Consider the following 20,864-nt stretch of genomic DNA (forward strand, 5'->3'; position numbering starts at 1 on the left):
GTTTTAGGTTTACTAAAAACATTGATACGGTCTTTTTAAAATTAAGGCACAGGCATGAGTCATTCAGCCATTTTGTAAATCATGTAATGCCAGTGAAAGCTGATGGGCTGCATCATCAGCAGTTTTGGCTTATGTAAAATTACCGTATCATCAGCATACATGATCGTGTCCACATTTTTGCACACATTAGGCAAGTCATTTACATAAAGTGAAAATAACAGGGGCCTAGAATTGAACCCTGGGGACACCTGCGTACAGTAAAGATAGGGTGACTTGCTATTCTTTATTTGCACACATTGTTTTCTATCTGATAGATAAGACTGTATCCATTTAACAGTATGATTACTAAAGTTAAATGTCGACAGTCTAGACAAGAGCTTAAGATGATTCACAGTGTCAAACGCACGCTTGAAATCAAGAAAACAGCCATAACACAACTGCTCTTGTCTAAGTAAGATTTCACTCTCTCAACAAAAACACAGACAGCCGTTTCAGTTGAATGAAGAGTGCGAAATCCGAATTGCATAGGGTGCAAACCCGGATTGGAGTCATTAAGATGTTTGATGATAGAATTAGCAACCCACTTTTCTGCTATCTTTGAGAAGATAGGGAGTATGCTAATAGGTCGATAATTAGCAGGGTCTGTTTTATCACCCGATTTATAAATTGGTGTAACTTTTGCCACCTTCCAACTCAGAGGAACGACTGCCTGCGTGATTGATAAATTAATAAGATGGGTCACAGGCACCGTTGTTGTGAGCAATGAATTAATGAGCGATCTGACACTTTTCTGATCTGTCGTTTGTAGTTTGTTCACAAGGCGCCAATTTGGCTACGAACACTCACGCAGTACTCCCCGAGCTGTAGGGAAAATGTAAAAAAGTGCAACACAAGACCGTTTGTCTTCAAAGTAAAGGCTTTTATTTTACAATGTTTTGGTTGCAGCAGAACTTTTACTTTGAAAGCATTTCTCCAATTTTGTACACTCATAAACAATCATAAGGAGGTTTTTGGTGCAGTACCCTCTGCAACTGATTTCAAGCACTCGTCAAACAGCTGGAGATTACACGTTTGGGGTTGCTGACCGGTATTTAGATGTGTGTGACTGATAGGCCTCAGATGTCATATCAGTGGGAACTATATGAATGGATACTGGTAAAGTACACGAATAAGTAAAGCTATTAATTTGCCTAACACGTCAGTCTCAAGAAAGCCTTTGAAATAGTCACAAAATGAGTGAATTTGTGTTCATGGACACCAATTACACTGTGCTACACACTGAAGGCATTAGGTGAATTTCTCATAAAATTTTATATGACAGCTTGTGAAATAGTGATGAAACTGTATCTATTCATTACTGATAACTAATACGAATTGTACCACTTTTATTTTGACAGAGTAACAAAGTGCGCAGTAGGAAACAGGATGTGGTGATAAATCACTCATTATTTATTTTAGAGACCCTAGTTACCTTAGATTGGTTGACCACCATTCTTAATAAAAGATATGCTGCTGGAATGAGATAAACTAATGTGTTTTACGTTCTTTTCCTTAAGACCAGGCTGGTTGTTATTACATATTTTGTGCATTGGTACTTAAAGAAATTTAGATTTAGTTCAGCTGAATTTGTTAAAGGCTTTAAATATCGGCTTGGTAGTCGATTCATCTGAGCTTGATATGGTCGCAAGTTTGAAACTCCTCTGTTACTCTTGGTTTCAGGGCAGATCTATAGGCAGTGGCCACACATGAAAGTGAATTATTCTCTTTGAGGTAACACACCCAGCATGGGTAGCTAGCAATACTATCTGAGTGGCTCAGCATGTGGGGAGGTTGATGTGTCAGGCGGTGCCATTTAGCCCATCACTTAGCTCAGTGTGTGTCAGGGTTAGTGTGTCCGACTGTGTGTCTGTCTGGTACATAGTGTGCATCCACACCTGTGGCTGGGACTGCTGCCCTTAATCAGTCCTAATCAAGTACATTGATTCATCTTCATTTGATTCACACTTTTAGACAGGAACATGCACGTACACATACACAAACACACGCATGACACCCCACCACTAGTTGTAAGGCCCAACACTTCTAAGGAAGAAATCTGATCTCATCCTATGTTACTGTGCCATCAGCTAGGCATATCATATTCTACTTAACCTCATGTAGAGAAGTTTTAAAAAGGAATAAACTCCTGAACTGATGAAGTGGTTTGAGGGAGCGGTGAAAAGAAGAGAGAGTGTTAGCTGGAGAGGGCTTGTCAAAGCGAGGGATCTGGAGATTGTTAGAATATGGAGTAGCCGTTTTTCTAAGAAGTACGAGCAGGGCAGGCATCCCAAGATTCCCTGCATCCTGGTCCCAGCTCTGGGGTGGAGGAAGCTGTTTACTCTTTCTACAGTATCTCTCACTGCTGACGTCGGCGCACCGAACAATGTCATCCAATTTCCTGTTTTTCACTTTAGTGGAAAGCCACTCTCCCAGTGTGTATGGTCTAGTGTGTGTGTGTGTGTGTGTGTGTGTGTGTGTGTGTGTGTCTGAGACAGAAGAGCTGGTGGTCTGGAGGAGAGGAGGAGGAGATCTATAGGGCCGGATACACTGGAAGCAGGATATAGGGTCAGAAGCAGCTCCACTACGTAAATACATTTGGTGTATCAAAAGAAAGTGGCAGCGGGACTTGCCTCGTGAAATAGCTAGATTCTTGTAATATTTCAAGATCACAATCATGAGAGGCTCCATGCCAGGCTTCATGCTATGCTCTGGTAGGCACTCGTTGAGATAAGTTGGTGACCTATTAGGGACTACTGGCCAATAGGGTCAGCCATGTGTTACATGTTATGAGACAGATGGTTTATCTAATCATGTGATGGATATTCTGTTTTATATTCATCATGACCACCTACAGGTTCTTTTTGTGTTCCATTATCTTTACAAACATGACAAGAATTGTCTAATGACTAGTTAGCTATGGTAAAACAACAGCTTCCTGTGGTTTCACTTTATGCAGTCCATTAAATGCTATTAAATCAGGAAATGTGTAGGTTTTCACATTAAAAGAATCAGTAAATAATATAAAATAAACTGGTTTTGACTATGGACAAATTGTGAATTGACTTAGAAAAAAAATATAGGTTAGCTAGCCACGCATTTAGATTTAGCTAACAACTAGCTACACCAAAGGCTTCCTAGTTTTCAGCATTCCTAAGACTGAGGGTGTTCAGGTTTTCTAGTTTTTGTCTTTCATTTTGGATAGGTTGACTTAGTCACACAAGCCTAGAGACTAGTTAGTGAGTGGTTGCTGGCTGATGTGGGGTGAAATTGGTCACAGAGAGAATCCCGTACTGAAAAATACCTTGTAATTGCTTTAGTCACTAGCAGATTGCTGTAGCCTCCTGTAGTTTGCAAAGAAGATGCTAAGTTGCTTGCTTACTGGCTAATAGCCGAGCTGAAAAAAAACTTAAAAAGACAAACCTTTACGCAAATTGGAAACTAAGAATATTTGTCTTCAAATTAAAAGATGCACCCTTTGGTGCTCAGCGCTACACTAAAAATGTTTCAAAGTCTATGGGAAAATAGCCCTTGGATTTCATCTTCATAAACACATTTGTCATGAGTGTATGGCCTCCATCGTCTATTTTGTTCAATCCAAGAAAGGAGAGTTATCCAGCATATTTTCATTGGTTAATGAATTGGACTGATAGGTTATTAGCTAATGTGTGCGTGAATCCTCACTCAATACATCAGGTTTCAAAACCCCAGGATGGTAAGGCCAAGTGACGGGGGGGGGCATTTTTAGTGCAACCAAGATTGTCACAATAGGTATGATTTTATTTATTTTACCTTTTACCAAGAACCTCAGGAAATGTTTGGCACAACTTGAGACAGAAAACCAGTTTTCCATAGATTTCTATAGAACTGGAAGTCTTTTAGCAACCACAGCTACAGCCATCTGGTGGTCTTCAGATAAAATATAGGTTTAAGGCACTTATGCTTTGGCATATTTTTTCGGACCCTACTTTTATATACCTATGATCTCAAAGCTTCAAAAACAGAATTTCAGGTGCCAGTGGGTGAAATCATGGTAGCTATCAGAGTAGCTGTCTATGGTTGACAGCTGAACGGCCTGTTAAAAGCAACTCACAGTAGGTGCTTGCGTATACACTGATCTGAAGTCAGTTTGAAAGGATTTGGGTATAAATGGTCACAGTGGTGGGGTGGTTTTTGAAAATTTGTTTTATTCATTGTATATTTTTCTTGCAACGTAGGTTTACCCATAGACCAAAACAAAGAAGAAATCAGGGGTACTGCAGACTGTCTTAAATACTTCTGTAGATGACTGCAGATGCCTAGTAGCTCTCATCTTTGGTCATACTGGCCCAAACAAACAAAAAGGTGTGATATAACTTTCTTTGAAGTGGCCAGCCTGCAAAATGGCCTCTCAGTGAATGAATAAAACAGACGCAGTTCTGTGAATTTTGGTGAATTTTTTTAGGAACTTGTCAAAGTGGGTTAGAGGGCCTGAAGACTCCAAGTTCACCATGTGCCAACTGGTGTGTTGTAATTTGATTTTGCTCATGCTGGTATATCGACATAATGTGACCCGGGCTGAGTGTATCAGATTTTGGCCATGATGTTACTGATCTACATTAATTCAGCGTCTGTACTGAGCTGCTTTAGTCACTGTGTGCTGCTGACTCAGTGTTTGGTACCACTGCGTGCCTGGCTGAAAAATTACTCCAATAACTTTACAGATTGCCATACATACTGAAAATATTGAGGGATAAGATTTGATCATGGTGCTTAAAACTAAAATAACTGCTTATTTATGTGTTTATTTGGTTGTAGTTTATACTTCAATAAAGCACAAATCGTGACAACTTTCAAGGATAGTTCACTTTGTTTTTGTATTTATGGACAAAAAAAAACATTACCTATTCTTTAATATAACATCCCGTAAATCCTAAATAGAATTTTCTCAGATTACTGCAAAGTAATTACTTATTGGTAATTAAAATGACCCCCCAGCCTTTTTTTTTTTTTTTTTTTTTTTTTTTTTTTAATTCTCTATGGGAGGTATTTTGTCTGGGAAACTGGGAATGTAATTTCTAACATTTGATTATAATGACAACTTTTTTATATTAATAAACAATATTTATGTGAAAGAAACACTTGAACCATTCGCTTAGGTTTTGTTTTTTTGTCTAATAACTGTGTCTCTGAATCAGTCAGCAGGAATTTGTATTAAGATTGGTAGAAAGATTTGTAGGGAGATGACATGATAATATCATCATGAAGGCCCCGTGTACACATGCACGCGTGCGCACACACATGCAGGCACAGACTGCACAGACTCTGACACAAACAAACCCGCGGCAGCATATAGGGCGGGACATTGCTTACCTGGGCGCGCACACTGTGTCTGTACTGCCAGGCTGCCTGGCCTACATGCTCACTCACTTCCCCTGTTTTGTTTGCTCCTGGTTGAGGGCCAACATGATGTTTGCGGGATGCAAATGCTTGTCTGAATGATTCATTGCAGTGTGTGCGTTTGTGTACTGTACAGGAGAAGTATGTTGCCCGAAGAGGCTGGCAGACTGGTTCAGCTGTGTGTGTGTGTGGGTGTGTGTGTGTGTGACAAGGGCTGGCTCTGTGAGTTACACAATCTCAGCTGCAGTTGTATTTGTTGTATTGTTGTCAGTTAAAGACAAGTCTCCCGGGATGGTGAGACTCTGGTGTGTTACTGCTTGTGCTACACCTCAGCTAGCTGGATACTTTATAGCCAAATGCTACACACTAAAGGAGTAGTATATAGTACTGTATGATTTATTGAAATATAGCATATGAGGCAGAAATTTAGTTTGTACAATTCTAATGAGATTGAAAGTCAATATTTGGCATGATCACATTTATTCTTCAACACAGCCTGAACTCTCTTAGGGAGCTTTCTTGTCATTTCTTTAAGTAGTTGTCAGGAATAGTTCTCCACGCTTTCTGAAGGACATTCAAAGCTCTTCTTTGGATGTTGCCTGCCTTTTGCCTGTCAAGATGATCCCACACTGCTTCAATAATGTTGAGGTCTGGGCTCTGAGGAGGCCAATCCATGACTGATAGTGTTAAATTGTGTTTTTCTATCCAGGTATACTTTTACTGTATTGGCAGTGTTTTAGGGATCAGTGTCATGCTGAAAAGTTAAAATGTTGCCAATCAAAAGCTTTCCATATACTATTGGGTGTTGGATCAAAATATAAATGTTCTTCATTCATAATTCATTCAGTTTTGACAAGATCTCCAACACCACTGATTGAAATGTGGCCTCAAACTATATTTACAGTGTACACTCATGTACTGTTATACCTCTCTCCTGACCTTCTCTATACATGCTGATGACAATTTGAACCAAAAGTTTCTAATGTGGATTCATCACTCCATAAGACCTGTTGGCACTTATTTTCAGTTCAGTTCTTGTGTAATTTGGCATACCTCAGACTTTTCAGACTCCATGTTTCCCTTCCTTGAGAATGGCTTCTTGACAGCCATCCCTCCACTGAGACCATTTCTGATGAGACTTGTCCAGTTTCCCAGTTTCCTCTTTTACGACTACACTACACACCATGTTTTCAGCTAATCGCTCACTTGTTGTTGAAAAATTGTATTTTATGGCTGTCAAATTTTTTTGACAGATTCAACTAAAGGAATGGGAACAAATTATGTATATTCTTTCTAACCTAGGTTGTCTGTTGTGTCTAGACCCAGCACTGCTTTATTGCTTGAGTTAGATGCCTTTTTAATGATTGAATAATTCATAGGCCAGTGTTAAATTGCTTCAAAAAAAAAGCATTCCCCTGAAAATGGTCAGGTACAAAGCCTGGACTGGAAGTAAGTGAAAAAGCTGCCAATGTCCAAAGAAAAACTTTGAAAGACCTTCAGAAAGTCTGGAGAGCTATTGCTCGAGACCACTTAAAAAAAATTACAAGAAAATCTGGCTTCTTGGAAACAAAATGTAAAGAAATGAGGGGTAATTTTTGCACTGTACTGTGTACTTTACACACATCTCAGTGTCATTTACCCAGCTGCAATCGAAATGAGAGAGAAAGTTTTGTTTCATTCTCATGGCAAAATGAAATGATTGAAGCAGAAGATGTTATTTGCATCTCATTTGATCTGGCATGAGGGCAAAGAAATCTAGCAACAGAATAAACTAGATGTTGTTGAGTTAAACCCTTCTAGAAGACCATGGGTTTATGTTTCTATATGACTGTGTAAAAATGTAGCGGGACACTTCTTTATGTGTGCACATACCACATCAGGCTATTTTGCCACCAGATCCTAGTTCATGTGAAAGATCAGATGATCACAGAGCATCACAGAGCTTGTAGCCTTTCTGGTCCCATACTTCTTGTTTGTGGTCAGCTACAACAAACAGCCTAGTGTCATGATGACGTCAGTTTGGCTACAACCCAGGGCTAATCAGCTTCTTTCCCCCCCCCCCCCTCTTTGTTGTTTCATGGAGCTTTCAGAAGGCTTACAATTTAGCAAGAAGTGATTTACTGCAGCCCAGCGCACTCTGAAATTCCTCTCTGTATTCCTCCTCACATGTGTAGATTGTTTACGGAGAAGAGGAATTCTAGAGGGATGGCGGTCCGCAAGGGGCTTGGTTGCTATGGTTACTAACCCCTGAGCTGGGTTCCATTTAGCAGGAAGGAAGCTAAATTATTTGCAGACAGAAATGAGAAAGCTCATGTAAGGAAAGTGTAATGAGTGAAAAACCTGTCAGTGTGATATTTGCCCTTTTAAAAAAAAAAAAAAAAAAAAAAAAAAGTTCTTTCAAGTCTCCTGTTTAGGAGAAATTGGAAGACTAAATTTCAAACATTTGTTTTAATTCAGTTGGTGGTGAGAGAAGTATGCAGGTATGTAATACCAATTATGTAGAAACACAAGATAAGGTTGTGCAATTTAAAATTGTGCAGTGCAAAAATGAAATGAATGTGTGTGAAACAATAGCCTGGGTTATTTAATGAAGGACTTTTTTTTTTTTCTTTTAAAATGTATCTTGATTATTAATTAATAAAAAATCAAAATTGGTTAAAAGATATAGTGTGAATGTTACAGAGAGTTAGAGTTAGTGTGATATTTCTAGTTGAACAGAAGTAAAATGTAGCATCAACTGAAAATATTACTTGAGAAAATACTTGTTTATATTTCACTGCTGTCTTTAATGAGATGTCAGATGAGTAAATTTTAACATGTTGCCATATCCGTTCTATTTAATAGCTCATACTTAAATACTTTTTAGAAATTTTGTTAATTTCCTTATAAAAATTTTAAACTGATGAGAATGTGGTTCAGAAAAATGAGTTGCTGTTGTTTTGTTTTTTTTAAACAGGCTAAGCTCCTGATTTGTTGTTTTCATATGAAAAAGTATCAGCGAATGATTTTTTTTATTCGTGAGTATAAATATAAGTGAAATCACCATTTAGGATTACTTGCAGTGTATTTCTTTGTCTGTGAATCAATAAAAACAAATGATATTTACATATAGTATGTGATACATTCCTTTGGCATTACAGCAAATTTTTTTTTATCTTGGTTAAATATGCATGGTCAACTTGTAGCAATGAATATAGTTATGTCAGTGCTTTCCTGCAATATTAAGGTCAGAAGAAAAGATAAAGGTGCAACATTTTGCTTAACTTTCTTATTTCTGGGAAATTACTGGGATCTATGGAACCATTTTAAACTGAAAGAAGTGAAAACGTATCAAAGTCATGAAATGCTTTTTTTTTTTTTTCTGATATTCTTCTAATGCCTGTATTCTTTTTGTTATCTTTCAGACCACATTAACAGAGGTGCAATTCGGACCAATGAAGTTATTTAAAGACCCACTTCAGGTATCGTAAAACAATAACTAACGTGACTGACGGTCCTGTGCTTGAGTGTTTGAGGCCTTCCGTGGAACAACACGAGTGCTCCAGGGAAATATTCATGTCCATTCATTAAGAGGCTTTTAGCTAAGTTGTAAAGCCAAACTTGGTGTGACTGCGAATATTTGGTGGAGTTGTTTTTTGCATTTTAGTATTTAAAAACTTTTGCTTGGAGTTTGGTGGAAATTCTTAAAGACACCGCAGCATGTCCCATGCAAAGATTCGAAAAGAGGAGAGACGGGGATTAAAACTGTTAATGGGCGTATTGTGTGCAGTACAGCCCTGGGTTGTCAAGGCAACAAGGCCAAACATTTGTGACGAAGAGCATACCATAATGAACAATGCACATTATGGAACAGCTGCACAGAGGGTCCATGGACCGGTTTCATCGCTGGAGACATTCTCAGATGTTCAGTGGGTCATTATACAGTTCGTGTGCGTTCCTTCGCCATGCGTCGCTGCTGTTGTATAAAACCTCAGAAACATCAAGCTTTTAGTCATTTACGCAGTGTGGTGTGGTCTTTTTGTTTGTTTTTGTTTTTTCAGGGGTTTTGACATTTATTTATTTATTTTATTGTTTTTATTAGATTTTTTTTTAAAATCAGAAATAAGAATTTACTGTTGTTCTACCCAGTAGAACATACACTGATTATGAAAAGAGGATAAATTGAAGTGGCTGCAGAAATGCCTTAAAACTGCATTTTTGCTGCCTTAAAGCTGCATTTTTGCTAGTAGCTAGCAGGGGGCAACTCATCTGGTGCCAAAAAGTCATTGTACAGTTGTATAGAAGGTTTTACAGTCGCATGATGTATATCTGTCCGCCATCTTGGACGTATGACAGTGTAGGATCTCCAGCCACATGGGCCTAGAGACTGATCGTTAACCCCTGATGGCGGACAGCTTGGGAATCTTTTATGTTTGCCAGTTGGCAAAGACCCACCTATGATTGCTTTGGTTGCTAGCATGTTGCTACAATTGCAATAGTTTGCATGGAAGGCACTGATTTGTCTGCAAACACTTGCCAACTACTCTTCAGGCAGTAGTGAAACTGTGAAAAGTGTAACACAAACCTTTGAAACATGTTTGCGGAAGCGCTGAGGCACTATTTTTAATCTGAAGGCAAATATTTCAGGTTTCTATTTTTTGGTACTGATCTGCTAGTGGTTAGCAAATGTTTGCAGACAAGTCTGCATCTTTTATGCAAACTACAGGTGATCACAGAAATCTGCTAACAGCCAAAGCAATAAGATTGAGGTTTTTGGTGCTGCACCTAAGATGCAACTAAGTTTACCTAGCAACATTTAAGGAAACCACTTGCCAACCCGTTGGGGAATACATCATTTTTTCCCCTATAACTGTTGGTTGCAATGACGCCATGCAGGAAATCTCTATAAGAAAGTGCTCAAAAAATGTATTGATGAAATAATGAAATTATATTCTCAGTAAATCATGGCTCTGCATACAAAAGAATACAAGGTTAAGCTATGTATGCTTTAGGGTGTGGCTACTTTCTCATTGACAAGATCACAGAGAGCCTGCATTGTCCCCTGGCTTCTTAGTCAGAGTCACCCTGTGCTTGTCACACCCTCTTTTAAAAGGCCAAAATGGAGATGACAAAGGACTCATGTCGAACCCTCAGACATACCGCATGAATGAAAATAGACATTAGTTGCACAGCTGGGGCATAGCACGTAACATGGTGCATTTTTACAAAAATAAAATTGCAACAAATTCTCATAACAGTGATGGTTTGAAGGTGCTGGATATATTAGAAGTCGTGCATTGTAATGACATATATAAGTGCACAGACTGCTTCATTGTCTGATGCGCTCCGCTGTGACCACAGTAGGAAAGCGAGGTAGAGAGATATCCCCTTCCTGTTTTTGTCACTCACAGCTGATCCTGTCATTCCCTCCTCCTCTCTGCTCCTCCTCTTTTCTCGCGGTCCACAGGATCTGGCCGGGCCCTCTGTTTTCAACAATGATGTTTTCTAGACTGAGTGATCAGACCCTGCCAAACCGCTCACTACCCCCTTCAAACTATTTTTTTTCCCTCTGGATGTCTTTGTCTGTCTGCTACTTTCTCTTGCTGGTACATCTGACTCTTTGGAGCATGAGCAGTGTATCCTGATTTTCAGAATTTTTTTTTTCTTTAAATGTCCTTTGAGATTATAGATTTTATTTTTCCCTGTCAGTTGTAACTGGTTTTGTTATTATAAGCAAGGTATATCTGTCTAGGCCCAGCAAGAATCCCCTAAGTAGACCTTATCGTGGCCTATATTGCCCCGTTCCTCCAGCTCTACAGGAATGTTGACTTTTCTACCAACATCCCAATGTGGAATTCTGATCCAATTCCCTGTGCGTACCGAACATAGCTCTAGGATTCAGAGGTGATGTATTTATGACCCGGACACTTAATGCCGCTTGTAGGAAAAATGCTCACATGAGGAATATGGCTTGGATTAGCAACACCTCTCTCAGACATAAGGACTCGGTGCTTTGAGCCTGAGGCTATGTTTTGCTACTTAAATAATGCCATGCCAATTGTCAGCATGAATCAGAAAGACAACTGTCCAAACAGCCAATCCTCTATCCCCTCATTGTGTGGAAGACAGAGCTTCTACTTTTCTCAGCAAAATCAGGTCTTTGTATCCTAACTCAACCTTACAGGTGTGATGCAAACTTAAAACTGCAGAACAAGCTTTCTTTTCTTTACGTTCACACTGCTCCCTGCCAACAGTTGGAGATGACGTCTGTTTGAGAGGGTGACTCATGAATCTACTCTTAGTGCGGCAGTGCTCTTGGAGGCAGGCCTAAAGCTCTGGTCCAGTATTTGCGCATGTAATGGGGTTATTTGAAAGTATGGTGGCAGAGAGAGAGAGAGCCTATTCTCAGGTTTGACGATAGCAGCAGCAGCTCGTTGGGCCACAGCCTTGGCAGACTGGTGGAGGGGCCCACAGCCAGTCAAGGCCACCTGGATTAATTGTGCTATAGCTCATGGCAGCAGACAAGAAAATCTCATGCATCTGAGTACGAGCTGATCAATCAGGGCCTACCCACTGGAGGCCTGAGGTCACACTGCAGGCTGATTAGAGTGACACACGCAAATGACCACAAATGTGACACTGATGTTTTGACAATTCAGATCCCATATCCCTGTAGCCATTTTTGTTTTGGGCACAGAACTGATAATAAAGGCCCAGGGTACATCATTTGTGATTAATCTAATTTCCTTAATGGAATCACAACTTCGGAAGGATTTGCACGGGAGTTCTCCAGGGTTGTGCAATAAATATTTTCAGATTCCTTTTAATAATACAGCCACTCTGTAGTTGTCACACATCCAACCAGTAGAGCATAATTTCATAGACTCACTTTTTTTTAAAAAAAGACTGATTATATGAATCAACAGAATCATTATCACAGTTCTTTAGGCCAGATGTTTGAGTGCCACAGTAGGTTTAGTCCATAGACGTTATATAATGGTATTGTCCTAATTACTCCCTTACTATTTGGATATTTTTACTAGTAAAAAAAAAAACAATAATATTTGAATCCATCATGGCGTCACTCAATGGTTTTTGAAGTTCTATTCCAAAACCTTGAGGGTGGCACCGTGGCTGGCACCACCTTACTTTTAGAGCCATGACTGACAGCCACTTCTCGGTCCTTAATGTTTCGTAAATGTAAGCCACGATGAATTTTACACAGCGGAGATGTTTAATAAGTGTTTGGCACTTTAATGTGGACTTTACCCACCAAAGGTTGCCACTTGCGTGCTTTTGTCTTTGTTGTCCATGCTAGCAAACTGAGTGTAAAATCTGTTTGCATACATAATTTTTTACTTATGAGACTCTTTTAATGTGTTCTTTTTTACCACTCTTCATTTATTAACTGTGGTAATAATAGATGTCTTTTGTCTATATTACGATATGTGCTTAGCCATGTCTCTTTTGCAGGTACTTTTAGTTTTTGCCAAAGAGGATAGTCAGAGTAATGGCTTCTGCTGGGCATGCGAGAAGGCCAACTTCAGGTGCAGCATGGCGCGAACGCCGGAGTCGGCTCTTGAATGCTTCTTGGAGAAGCATCATGACCTCGTTATCATTGACCACAGACATTCCAGACACTTTGACGCTGAAGCACTATGCCGGTAAGCAAGCTCTCCCATCATCTGTGCCCTTTCCTAGAGTGATGCGGTGTAGTGATCTGCGGCTTTGTTTTGTCCAGTATACCCGCACAGCTCTTTGCAGATGGTCAAGTATCTATTCCTCTTGCCGTTTTGGGGTTTTTTGTTTTTTTTTGTTTTTTAAGCTGGATGTCATTTAACATTATTGGTGATATGAACATTGATACTTTTGAGCTGAGCTATCAGTGATTGACCAGTCAGGAATTGAGTTTGCATTCAAATATCACTACCTCGTAAACTGTGACCATTTGTTTGGGTCATTACTTTCTGAGCCACTGACCCACTACTTATTGCTATTTCAGCAGTTTGTACCCAGTTTCCACTAGCTTCACATCATTTACACCTTTTTTTTATTAACCTTTTCATTGCTTTTTCACAGACTGTTTAGACATGCTTTGTAAATTGTTTTTACGCACTCTAGATCGTAGGACCTTAGAGCGGGATATAAATTAACTTAATCACGCTGTGATTTTTGTTTTAACCAACACAGCTGAAGTGAATTTGTTAGTGGCTGTCATCTAAGGGCTGTGACCGAACAATTATGGAACTACTTTTCATGTGTTACAGTGCATTTGATACAGCACTGGTGATTATGACTCTGTGTGGGGGTAAATGCTCAGCTCACTTTGGGTTCCCCGGCTACCACTGCATGCTACCTAGTGGAGTCATGTCACTGAGAAATGAGCGGTGACTGCCTATACCACTCTCTATCTTTAGCCTCTGCTCAAACCAAAAACACATTGACAAACATTCATTTGCCCTGCCCAGCGTGTATGTTAACCCTATTCATTTTGGCCGATCCATATGTTCGGTGTACACGGGAACTAAAGGGCCTTTATGACCACTGGCTGGGGAAAACCACAGGCGGATGAGTGGCCCTGTACACTGCATTCTTTCAGAGGCCTCGGCCCGCTCACAGAGCTCCACCAGTGGGCTCTGCCTGCCTGGGAGAATCGGAGCGTGAAAAACTGAAAAATACATTGATTTGATGCCATGGGCTTTTCCACCAGCCTGCTCGCCAGCTAAAAGGCTCCCTCTGTTTACATTCAGGTCAATTAGAGCAGTCAACTCTTCAGAAAACACTGTGATAGTCGCCGTTGTGAAAAGGTATGTAATCTCTTTCTTCCTTTTCGTCGTCTTTTCGTCACTGTATTTTGAAATGATTGAAAATGCTTGGCTTGGAGCAGGTCTGCTGTAACCGTCTGATGTTCTTTAAACAACTTTTTGTCTTGTCGGTGTTTCGGTGCTTAAACGTGCTCTCCTTTTAAGGCCAGACAGAGAGGAAGCCTCTGTGATGCCACTGATCAATGCTGGCTTTAATAGGGTGAGTGACTTTGTGTTTAAATGTGTGTCTTCTAACGACTGCGTGTGTATTGATGTACTGATGTGTTTTAATCTATCGGTATATAAGGCAGGAGTCCAGATTTGGACTGTTCATGAATTGCAAGTGGGATTTATTTTTTTGCCTTTTACCTGTGTTGCTCTGACTCTCAGAGATATGTGGAAAATGCCAATATGATGGCCTGCTACAATGAGCTGCTACAGTTGGAGCATGGAGAGGTGCGGGCACAGTTCAAATTGAGGTGAGTCACACCGTATCGGTGTGATGTCCTGTGTTGTAGTTAAATACACAGTGCCCTTATTTAAATGCTCGTGCACTGAGAGCAAGGCATCGGAAAGAACACGCTGACTTTCAATCCCAGTTTTAACGCCTGCTACATTTTTCTTAAAAGTTGGTAAATGTTAAGCTACTTTTGCATTTCTCAGCAATAATTCTGGTGCTGTTGTGTCTCTACACAAGGGCTGGCAATGCTATTTTCACAGCTCTAGAACAAAGCCAAGAGGCCATAGAGATCACTTCTGAAGATCAAGTTATTCAGGTGGGCTTTTCATAAACTTTTGCCTCTAGCTCAATTTTTCTCTCTCTCTTTCCCTGAACTTCCCCTCCTGTTTCTTCCTTTCACAATCTCTCCTGTTTAAGATCCTGTTTTCGTTCCTGTCATCTGAATGACCCATAATACTATAGCCTGTGTTCTCATATTTACATATACAGTAGTATGTGTAGTATGTGTAGTATGTGCGAAGGTCTCGAGCTACCCCTCATTTGTTTATATTTTGATTCCAAGAATCCAGACTTTTTTAAGTGCTCTTGAGCAGTAATTCTCAAGGGTTTTTGAAAGTTGTGGATACACATACTGGACAACTCAACATCTAAAAAATTGAAATTATGTCTATAGGAACTTTGTTACTAGCAGCCTGTTGTAAAAATAGACAATTTGTTCCAGTTTCTTTAAATTAATCTAAAGATTACGTCATTTGACAGACATATTTGTGCACTAACAAGTTGACTCCCAAAGACCTATAAACCAAAAGTTTGGCTTACCTTGGCATGGTGTGCAATGTTACCTTAGAAAAATTGAGGAAACTCAATAAGTAGAGGAGAAGGAAAGAAGCAGGCTACAGCAGATGGACCGTATCTAAAGGTCATGTCCTTTAGAAAAGGCAAAGACCAAATCTATTTTTCAAGGGGGTATTAATAAGTCATATATAAATAAACATATTATAAATATGATTATAAACGGCCATTCTTAAAGGAGGGAAATGGGAGGGAAAAAAATAGAAATGCCAGTTTAGGCAAGAACTGGACTGAAAATCAGTGTTTATAGAGTGATCAATCAAAATTTGACATTTTTGATCCAATGTCAGTATGGGTGGAGGATGTCAGGAGGTGCAACAGTCTGTGACTACAGCCATTTCAGTCGGTGGTGTTGGGATTCTTGTCAGACTTGCTGGATTTTGTTCCACCGTACCGTATCATCTGCTATGGTCTGTCACAGTGAATAATGACAATGATGCCAAACACACTACCAGTGTAGTAAAAGCATACCTGGATAGGAAAAACAGAATGGAGCGCTATCAGTCTTGGATTGGTCTCCCCAGAGCCCAGATCTCAACATTGGATCCAAAGGGAGCCAACGTTCAAAGAAGAGCTTGGAATGTCCTTCAAGAAGCCTGTAGAACTATTCCTGAAGACTATTTAAAGAAATGCCAAGAAAGTTTGCCTAAGAGTTCAGATTGTGTTGAAGGATAAAAGGTGGTCATACCAATTATTGACTTTCAGCCTCATTAGAGCTGTATAAACTCTGTTTTTCCCTTTATATACTGCGTTTCCATGTATGTTTGCACAGGTTTCAATAAATTGCTCCACCTGTTTCACTTTTTCCTGGCAAAATATAAAGGAATTGGGGTTGCTCAAGACTTTTGTATCTTGTATCAGTAGAGGTAGTGGTCTTAACTCATGGTCCATCTTTTAAACAGCAGACAACAGTCTCTTGTTGCCTCTCCTTGACAGTATGTGAATCCTGCCTACGAGTCCATTATGGGCTACCAACAAGGCGAGCTAATAGGGAAGGAAATAATAGAAGTGCCTAAAAGTGAGAAGAATAAGCCTGATCTCCTTGAAACGATAAACTCCTGCATACGCAAAGGAAAGGTAAAGTGCATTTATCAAATCATTTTATCGTTCGCATCTCACATTTCAGGTCATACACATTTTTTTAAATGTAGTTTATTTCATCACAGACTTAATTTCATCAGGTAATATGTGAGGAGCTTTTTTTCTGATTGGTCATACATGTACAGTTTTGGCGTGTCATGTGTGTGCTGTAAGTCTGCACAACCGGTCATCCAGTACCTCCGTTTCATGTGCATAAGAGCAGCGGTTGATGCCTGTGCTGTAATCTCACTACACAGAGAGCGAAGGTCAGTCGCAGACAGGCTAACAGCAGGAAGGGTCTTTTCAAGCTACTAAGGTAGTCTGTAGGGGGGGGTGACATGAAACAAGAGCACTGGACTCCAGGAGCGTGCCCCTTACCCATTAAAGCAAGTGGCTGCCATCTGAAATACACTGACCCCCCTCCTACCTCCCCCCCAATCTGCAGCGCAAACACCAACTGAGCTCCACACCTATTTATCGGATGTTTTCAAGTCTTATATTGTCAGTTTTTGTGTTAAATGGTTAAATAATTGGTCACATGACTTATTTTTATGTTTTCCAGGAATGGCAGGGGATTTACTATGCCAAAAAGAAGAATGGAGACAGCATTCAGCAAAATGTGAAGATCACACCTGTAATTGGGCAGGGAGGGTGAGTGAGTGTTTTGGAAATCTCGCTCCTGTAGGCTGATTTAATGTAAATGACCTGTTCAGCAACAGAATGATTACACTGTAATAATTATTCAGTTTAGGTTTCTCTTTTGTGTTAATGTGCTTTTGTCTTTCACAGAAAAATCAGACACTATGTGTCTATCAACAGGCCTTTAAATGATAATAATAAGGTGAGATGTGTTTCTAGTTGTTAATGAAGAATGATGTGAGCTTTTTGCTTTTTCATCATGTTGCTTTTCCACTCTGTCCATGCAGACTGATAAATCCAGTGAACGTGTGCAGGCAGAGTCTCAGACAGGTGAGGTCCATTAAATGCTGACCATATCCTCCATATCCTAAAATTTGTGCCAGAAGTCACGCAAGGTTTGATGATTTGACGGCCAAGCTGCTGGTCATTTTAAAATAAGAATGCATGCAATTGGGAGCTTTGTGAAGTCAGACTTTGGAAATATTTTAGCAAATATATTGCACCATGCCAGCAAAACTCATTGCTTTCTATAATCACAACCCAAACTTTAAACCTGAGATTAACAGAGTGTGCAGTCCTGCTTTATCTAGCTGAGAAATATCTCACGAGGAATGAATTCTGTCTTTTTGTTTACCTTGAAAAGGTCATTCATATTTTCACTTTCTCTCAACTGGACTATTGTTTCTCGTTGTATTGTGGACTGAAGTGTAAGGCCAGTTCACAGCTGCAACCGATATCAAAATGCAGCAGCTTGACTTCTGACAGGCAAACAAAACGGGGATCATATCGTTCCTGTGCTGGCGTCACCAGCTCACTGCGAAAAATTGATTTTGAAAATCTTCCTTCTTGTCTGGGAAGCCTTACAGCTACAAGTAAAAGTTGGTGAACTCTTTGAGATTACTGGAAAGTGCAAGTGACATTTAGCGAACAAACGGGGGAGGGGGGTGATCATGATGAGATCTTTTCTCCTGATAGACTACTGTTGATCCAAAGTAGTTTACATTCCCATCAACAAGGTCCACCATAACACTGGGTGGGATTTTTCTTCATTGCCTTAAAAACACACACTTCTTCTTCTTTCTTTTTCTTTTTTGTTACACTCAATTTTTATTATAATTTACAACCCTGCAATTTATACTTGTCAGTGTTCACAAGTTGAACAGATACGGGAACAGCAATGTAGAAGCACAAGTTAAAATTAAAAAAACTACAAAAAGAAAACACAAAACAATACTAGAAAACAAGAGGAAAAAAGAAAAGAAAACAAAGATGTGACAATCTTAGTAGCAATAAATGAACAAAGTGAAGCAAACCTATGCTAGATTATTGAAACAATAAAGCATGTATGGGTCGCCAACGCTCCCTGAACAATTCTCTCTGAATCCGCAGAGCATATGTTATTTTCTCCATCTGATAAATCTTACTTTATCAATCCACATATTATATGAAGGTGGGTCATGATTTAACCATTTAATGGTGATACACTTTAGTGCTGCTGTAAGCAAGATTCTTAAGAGATCCTTTTTATTGTTTCCTGTAAAACCATTTGGTAGTACTCCTAAAATGACTAACTGTTGGTCCTTTGTTAATGGTTTTTTGAAAAACTGTATTGAGAGCTTTAAATATGTCATTCCAAAACACACACTTCTGTAGCATACTTGCATCTGGGAACAGTCCCCAGGAAATGCTCTGTTTATTCCTGTGTGTTTGAGACTCTCACCTACGTTAGAAACTGAAGGGCTGAAGGCTGAGCTCCATGTGGAAGTCAGAACGTGTTGTAGAATGGACTTCCATAACACACTCAATGTCTAAGACTGATATTACTGTAAAACAGCTGTAACGTCTACTGTTGCTTTTCAGTTTTCTTCTAGCAGCATATTTGTTCTGACATAAACTGTATTAGATTTCAATTTCTTGGCTCAATTTTTTTTGTTCCGCTTTTGCAACTTTGCATATTCATCCAAATAAAAAAACAGAAATGCGAGAAACAAAACAAATTTTTTGTTGTTGTTGTTTTGTTTTTTAAAATAGATACAAGTACAGATTTCTTCCTCTAGCCAAAGATCAGTCAGTTAATGAAAGGTGTTTTCTTCTCCCCAGACATACAATCCAGTAAGCACAAAGACCGGAGGAAAGGCTCTCTGGACGTAAGATCCACAACATCTCGAGGGAGCGATGGTGAGCGTGAAAGGAGACAGATGATGGAAACTCTGGGCGTTTCGTGTCAGCTTATGAAACATTCCCTGTTGTCTGTTTACATCAAGTGTTGATTGGATACACACACTAACACGCTAATTAGAAAGTGGTTGGGAAAACTGCTGCCTAACTTGTGCTTGAACTACCCAACTTTCACAGTTTGCTGAAAATAAACATTAGAGGTTGTGATTTTTTTTTTTTTTTTTTTTTTTTCTTTCTCCTTCTTCCAGGGAGCTCACAGCGAAGGCACTCATCAATGGCTCGTATCCACTCCATGACTATAGAGGCTCCCATCACTAAGGTGGGTACATTTCCTTCCTCATCATCCCTCCCAGCCTCTATCATATGATTAGCACTTTGTTTTGATGTTTTGGATCTCATGACTGAACTCTTGGATTATAGAAATTGCCACGACTGCCATGAGCACTTTTTGAAGAGCTACCAGCACTGAGTGTAGAGGTCACACACACTATGTTTAGTAGACAAGCTGATAAAATACCAGATTTTATGCACAAGACACTAAAGCATGTTGGACGAGAATGACCTGCTGTTTTACTGGTTTATGCAGTTTGCAGGCTGGATAGTCGGAACAGAAAAAGTCCCCAGGGATGGGTCATATGACACACTGCAGTTCCTCTGCTGTATCATTTGACTGTGTAGTCAGTCCCTGTAGGCGTCATCCTCACCAGAATAAAGCGCTGATAGAACTGCGGGTACTGTGTGTGTTTATATGTGTGTGTAAGCGAATTAACTGGAACTTCTGTTCTTGCACATGTTTGCTGACCTCGCCCATAGGTGCCCATTGCTAAAGCCGCCTCAGCCTTCTGAGTAGAAATGAAAACGTCTGTGCTTTTGAGCTCCTATTTAAATACTAATTTACTTAAAGAAACATTTTGATATTGTACTGTTATTAGTTACTGAGCAAGAGCAGGTCATACAGTCATATGAAAAAGAAAGTACAACCTTGACAGAGGGTGTACTATGTATCAGGAGATAAAGAATTATCTGTTCCTCAGCAGGTTTTGAAATTTGGTAAACACAACCCCAGATGGAAAACAAAACGTGACATATTAGACTGTGGCAGTATTTATTTAACAAAAACGAAGCCAAAATGCAGAAGGTTGCATGTCAAAAACAAAACAAAAGAAAACCTACATGCATGCTTACTTCTTACACAGGAAGATTGAAGTCACAGTTTTGGCGGTTTACTGGTCTGGAGCATTCAGGTGTGCCAAAGATGAAAGACATCCGCAGTGATTGTAGAGAAGCAATTGTTGCTGCTGTGACGCTACATTGTGTATTATAGCTAGAGGAGTGCACTGTTAATCTGCGAAACTGATGTTTGTTTAGTTTTTTTTTTTTACAGAGGATACATTTACTTTTTACAAATAAACAAAATTTGTACATTTCCAGTGAGTCATCTAGCTGTATTTGTGACC

At 39.6% G+C, this 20,864-nt stretch overlaps 1 protein-coding gene across 2 annotated transcripts in view; it reads left to right on the top strand.

Moving 5' to 3' along the window:
• pde8a (phosphodiesterase 8A) overlaps positions 1 to 20,864 on the top strand; it is a 52,520-nt gene that overhangs the window by 19,984 nt on the left and 11,672 nt on the right. For both annotated transcript variants that reach the window (XM_031728854.2, XM_039608458.1), the window contains exons 2-13: positions 8,820 to 8,876; positions 12,868 to 13,058; positions 14,145 to 14,201; positions 14,364 to 14,418; positions 14,589 to 14,677; positions 14,896 to 14,974; positions 16,447 to 16,587; positions 17,153 to 17,241; positions 17,380 to 17,431; positions 17,517 to 17,559; positions 19,330 to 19,407; positions 19,656 to 19,726. In XM_031728854.2, coding sequence (XP_031584714.1) covers positions 8,820 to 8,876; positions 12,868 to 13,058; positions 14,145 to 14,201; positions 14,364 to 14,418; positions 14,589 to 14,677; positions 14,896 to 14,974; positions 16,447 to 16,587; positions 17,153 to 17,241; positions 17,380 to 17,431; positions 17,517 to 17,559; positions 19,330 to 19,407; positions 19,656 to 19,726 — 1,002 coding nt within the window. The remainder of the gene's footprint in view (positions 1 to 8,819; positions 8,877 to 12,867; positions 13,059 to 14,144; positions 14,202 to 14,363; positions 14,419 to 14,588; positions 14,678 to 14,895; positions 14,975 to 16,446; positions 16,588 to 17,152; positions 17,242 to 17,379; positions 17,432 to 17,516; positions 17,560 to 19,329; positions 19,408 to 19,655; positions 19,727 to 20,864) is intronic.

Source organism: Oreochromis aureus, linkage group 1 (genome assembly GCF_013358895.1).
Source record: "Oreochromis aureus strain Israel breed Guangdong linkage group 1, ZZ_aureus, whole genome shotgun sequence".
In the NCBI taxonomy this organism is placed as follows: Eukaryota; Metazoa; Chordata; class Actinopteri; order Cichliformes; family Cichlidae; genus Oreochromis; species Oreochromis aureus.